Source organism: Ciconia boyciana, chromosome 12 (assembly GCF_034638445.1).
Source record: "Ciconia boyciana chromosome 12, ASM3463844v1, whole genome shotgun sequence".
Lineage (NCBI taxonomy): Eukaryota > Metazoa > Chordata > Aves > Ciconiiformes > Ciconiidae > Ciconia > Ciconia boyciana.
Genome location: NC_132945.1, coordinates 17,130,756 through 17,135,560, shown reverse-complemented (window position 1 = coordinate 17,135,560; position 4,805 = coordinate 17,130,756). Strand labels below are relative to the sequence as shown.

The 4,805-nt window shown below is 58.1% G+C and overlaps 1 protein-coding gene across 1 annotated transcript; it reads right to left on the bottom strand.

The window, feature by feature from the left end:
• Positions 1–2,699: 2,699 nt before the first annotated feature.
• SLC25A5 (solute carrier family 25 member 5) lies at positions 2,700–4,788 on the bottom strand. The gene is made up of 4 exons (XM_072877146.1): positions 4,548–4,788; positions 3,942–4,428; positions 3,685–3,825; positions 2,700–3,087 (listed from the first exon to the last, which is right to left on the bottom strand). The coding sequence occupies exons 1-4, from the start codon at positions 4,656–4,658 to the stop codon at positions 2,930–2,932; spliced, it is 897 nt and encodes a 298-aa protein (XP_072733247.1). The 5' UTR covers positions 4,659–4,788; the 3' UTR covers positions 2,700–2,929.
• Positions 4,789–4,805: the final 17 nt, after the last annotated feature.

Sequence of the window (4,805 nt, the reverse complement as noted above, 5' to 3'; positions counted from 1 at the left end):
AATCCCCCTAGGAAGAGGGCAGCTGCCCCTGCCTCGCCTTGCCCGGCACCCAAACCTCCAGGCGAAGAGTGGTCCCCGCAGCCTCCAGCCCAGCCAGCGAGGTCCCAGGCCTGCAGAGCTGGCAGGAGGCAAGGGCAGCCCCATCCCGCAGCCCCCGGCACCACGGCCAGCCCAGCCTGGGGAGGCCGGTGCGCACCCAGCCATTCCAAATATCCAGCACCGCTTGCCACCTGCCCCAGCCACTGACAAGCGTTTCATACGATCCCGTGCGCAGCCGTGCTGCGTCAACAGCTCCTAAGCCTGGGATTTACAGCCACCGGGCGAGGGGCCGAGATGAAAGCGGCATTACAGGCGCTCGCCCACCCCTCCCCACCAGCAAAGGGGCCAATACGCCAGGCCGGGCACGGCTCCCATGGAGGAAATCATGACCTACATGATGTTTGGTACTCGCCACAAGAGAATTGTGGTTACAAGGAAAATCCACCCCTGCCGTCCTTGGGGCAGCACAGCCCCGTGGACAAAATGCTTGTGTCGGAGGGACTGCACTCGCTCAGCTTGCTGCCTTGCCGCAGGCTGGCCCCAGTCCCTTTCCCGTGCCTCAGTTTCCCCGCAAGACAAAGCCCTTAATCCCTCTGTAACATGCTCCTGTGGCAGGCAAAAGCAGCAGCTGAACCCCCCAACCTGCTTCCCCAGGTAGAGCTGCTCCCAGGGGAGCTGCCAGGAGGGGGGAAGTTAAATCCCCAGGGGGTCCCAGGCCAGAGGAGGCTGCCGGCCTGTGCTCCCCGGCAGCAGAGCGCAGGGAAAACCCATTGAGGGCTCTGCCCCATGTCTCAATGCACCAAAGCTAAAAAAAAGCTGTGAAACACATGCTTGTTTCCTGTGTCCCAAAGGCAGTAACTAGCGTGGGCAGCTACAACCTATTTCACTCGGTAAAATGCACCCTGCACCCCAAGCCCAGTGCAAAATGCTGTAGGTCCAAGGACTTATGGGTCCCACAGCTCAGCTCCTTTGCAGCCCAGTACAACAGCCCAGCTCAGCGCCTCAGTCACCCACCACCGTGTGGAGGAAGAAATGATGCACTTACCTCCCTGTGCTAATGGCCCAACCACACATCCCCTGCGGAGGAAAGGAGAGGAAAGGATGCCCCACACTCAGCAACCAGCAGCATTTCAGGACAGCCCTTGAAATCCAGGAGAGCTTAGCAGCAGGAGGCAATAAGAGCCCAGAGCCCTTAATTAATTAGCTTGCATTTGTGCAGCAGGAGAGGGCTCCCTGGTTAAGGCTGCCCCATGGCGCAGCCCACTGCCAGGCTGCTGCCTGCTCCCCCCAGCATGCTGCCCACCACTTGTGGCATTGCTCTGCGTCCCACGGGGAAACTTTCAGCCCATTTTGTTTCCACAGCAAGCAGTGGGGGATCTCACACCGCATGAGCCCAGGGGCAGTTGAAAAGCACCAGCAAAGGCTCTTGGCTCAACAGCACGGCATGAGACCATCTCCCATCACGAATGCACACGCCCATTCGCATGGACCCAAGCATGCCGACACCATCTGCGGCAGGACGGTGCTGTGCTCTCATGCCCGGCTGCCCCGCTTAGATTTCAGCAATAAAAACAACTACCGCCCTTTGCAACACAAGGGCTTGTTTACCTGCCTCGGACAGTGGTTGAGATTGGTTTCAGTGATCGAAATCAACCGCTTCGAGCAGGCCTGGGCAGCCAGAAAAGACCAAAGGCGTGGGGGTGGTGAGGAAAGACTCGTTGATCTGAAGGGCAGAGGACCAGGAGAGCAGACAGTCACCACCCCAGCTTCCCAGGCAGAAACCAGGCAGCTTCACTGGGGTGGCTCACAGACCCATGGAGATGTCTGGGTAAAGGCCAAGCCACATACATTGCCCAGTCTTGCAGTGTTTTCCCCAAATTGCCCTGGCAGCATGAAGGAATTTCCCCTTTCCCCCAGAATTTGGGGCTGGGACAAGCTTAACTTCCAGGGGTAAGGGATGAGCCTGGGGATGCAGCTCCCTCCCTGGCAAGCACAGCCCTGGCACAAGAGCTGTCTGTCTCTGCTCAGCTACTACATCCCCCAGCACACCACCTCGTGCAAGGGCAAGGCTAGCCAGGGGCTCTACAGAAGAGCAGCAATTACCTGCACTTAGGTTCTCCAGCTGGGTTTTAACATGCCCAAGTAGGCAGCACAGTTCTAAGCCAGAGTACATGATGCCAGCTCTGCTCCTGCAGACAGCAGCAAATACTCCTTAGACATTTCTCCAGCCTCCCAGGCATTCAGCACTGTGGGGACAGCTATGCTTTGCACTCGGTTTAGGCACTTGGCGCTTTCAAAACAAGGTTTCGTCAGCTCCAGGGAGCAGACAGGCCAGAGTCAGGACCGGTGGCACGCAGCCAGTGCATCATCTCTGGTTACTGGGGTCTCAGGGGAGATCAGCTGGGTGAGTACTTCAGAGCAGCCAGTCCCCATTCCGGCCCACACCACTGGCCTCCACTGGGGAGGAAACACTACACAGCTTCCTCGGCAGCCTGCACTGTGTTTACCTGCCAGAGGCCACAGGTAGTTAGCAGGTAGCGGGGCGTGCGGGATGGAGGTAGTTCATCTTCCTCCTTCTCTACAATCACTGCAGAGACCCCCCACCTCCCTCATGCTGCAGCTGCTGCAAGAACAAACATGAGACAAGGAAAGTTGGTTTCAGATTTTTATTTCTTTATACTCTTTAAGCAGGAGTGATGGAAATAGAAACCATGGTGAGTCCCATCAGGGGGAATAACTTCATAAAGACAAGGCAGGCAGTTGCCCCTGCCCCATGCCAACCTGTATAAACATCAGCCGTCACTGTGTAGTAACTAGACGGTTTTCAAACAAGTCCATGAGCGGTCATAGACTACATATAACGACATGCCAGTTCACAACAGGAAACAACTTATGTGTACTTCTTGATTTCATCATACAGGACTAAGACAAAAGCACCACCCATTCCTCGGAGTACATTCGACCATGCACCTTTGAAAAACGCCTTGGAGCCCTCGTCCCGGGCAATCTTCCGCCAGCAGTCAATAGTGCCAGTGTACATTATGTCAGCTGCGGGAGACAAGACAGCGTTAGGAATTGGATGCCTGTGACCTCTGACATCCAGGTTGGAAATGGCCTAACGTATCTGCCAGCTTCATAACCTCAAGTGCACCCCATTTCTTTACTGACTTTCTCCAGTTTTAGCACATCAGAGATTGCCCAGGAGATACGCTGCTGCTGCATTACCCGTAGGAGACACTGGAAGGACCGGTTCGAGCAGAAGGCAGCTACTGTTTGCTTTGACACCAACACTTCCAGACCCAAAAGCTATTGCACAGTCAGCCAGGCCGTGCTACCAGCGATGTCTCTTCCTTGCCCAGAGACACTAGTTTGCAACACCCTTGGGCAAGTTCTGCTGTTCCTACCTACTGACAGATATGTGACTTGTGCATGCCACCTTACAGGCATGCTGCCGAGACTGACCTGTCCGTGCCCCCCACCTGACATCCGCTTCTGCAGCCCCTCTCACACCCTGCTGTTTACAAGAGGCGATGATATTTACATGGCTTGGTGAAAGCCAAGCCACTCTGCCTTCACCTCAGCTCCACCACCAACTGTTGATTCAGGGATGCCCAATGCTTCCTACACATGGAGGTACCAACTTACTTCCTTTACGGCCAGACTGCATCATCATGCGACGACGAACTGTATCAAAAGGGTAGGAGGTTAAACCGGCGACAGCGGTGACAGTCTGAGCGATCATCCAGCTGACAACGATGTGGGTGTTCTTTGGGTCTGGAAGCATGCCTGTGGGAGAGAGGGTTTGATAAAAACAGCAGGTGAGCCACCAGCATCTTCCAAAATGCACCACAGGCCTGCTGCAGCCCAGCATCTCCCTTTTAGTGCCATTTTGGTCAACCTACCCTTTGCGGTGTCATAGATGCCAAAGTAGGCGGCTCTGTAGATGATGATGCCCTGGACAGAGACATTGAAGCCCTGGTACAGGCCCCTGAGGCCATCCGACCGGAAGATTTTGACCAGGCAGTCACCGAGCCCACTGAACTCCCGGTCAGCCCCGGCTTTACCCACATCCGCTGCCAGGCGGGTTCGGGCAAAGTCAAGGGGGTAGACGAAGCACAGGGAGGTAGCGCCGGCGGCACCCCCGGATGCCAGGTTACCGGCGAAGTAGCGCCAGAACTGGGTTCGCTTGTCCACGCCGCCCAGGAAGATCTGCTTGTACTTATCCTTGAAGGCGAAGTTGAGGGCCTGGGTGGGGAAGTACCGGATCACATTGGCCAGGTTGCCGCGCCAGAAGGAGAGGACGCCCTGCTCCCGGGGGATGCGCACCACGCAGTCGATGATGCCCTTGTACTGCTTGTCGGCGGCGATCTGCTTGCTGGCGTGCTGCACCTGCGGGGGCCGAGACGCCGCCGTCAGCGCCGCTCCCCCGCGACCCCCTGGCCCGCCGCCGCCCCCCCTCTCCTTGCGGCGGCCTCGGGGCGGCCCCGGCCCCCGGCCCCGGCGCTCACCTGCAGCAGCAGCTTGACCCTCTCGATGGGGGCGACGGCGGTCTTGGAGATGGCGGCCGCCACCCCGCCGGCGAGGAAATCCTTGGCGAAGGACACGGCCGCATCGGTCATGGCGGGGGGAGCCGGCGGCGGCGGCGGGCGAGGGGAGGCGAAGCGAGGCCGGCTGAGGCGACGCGAGGCGACGCGAGGCGAGGCCGGCTGAGACGAGGCCAGACGGGAAGCGGCGCTGCGGGGCGGGCGGCTGAAATGGCCGCCTTA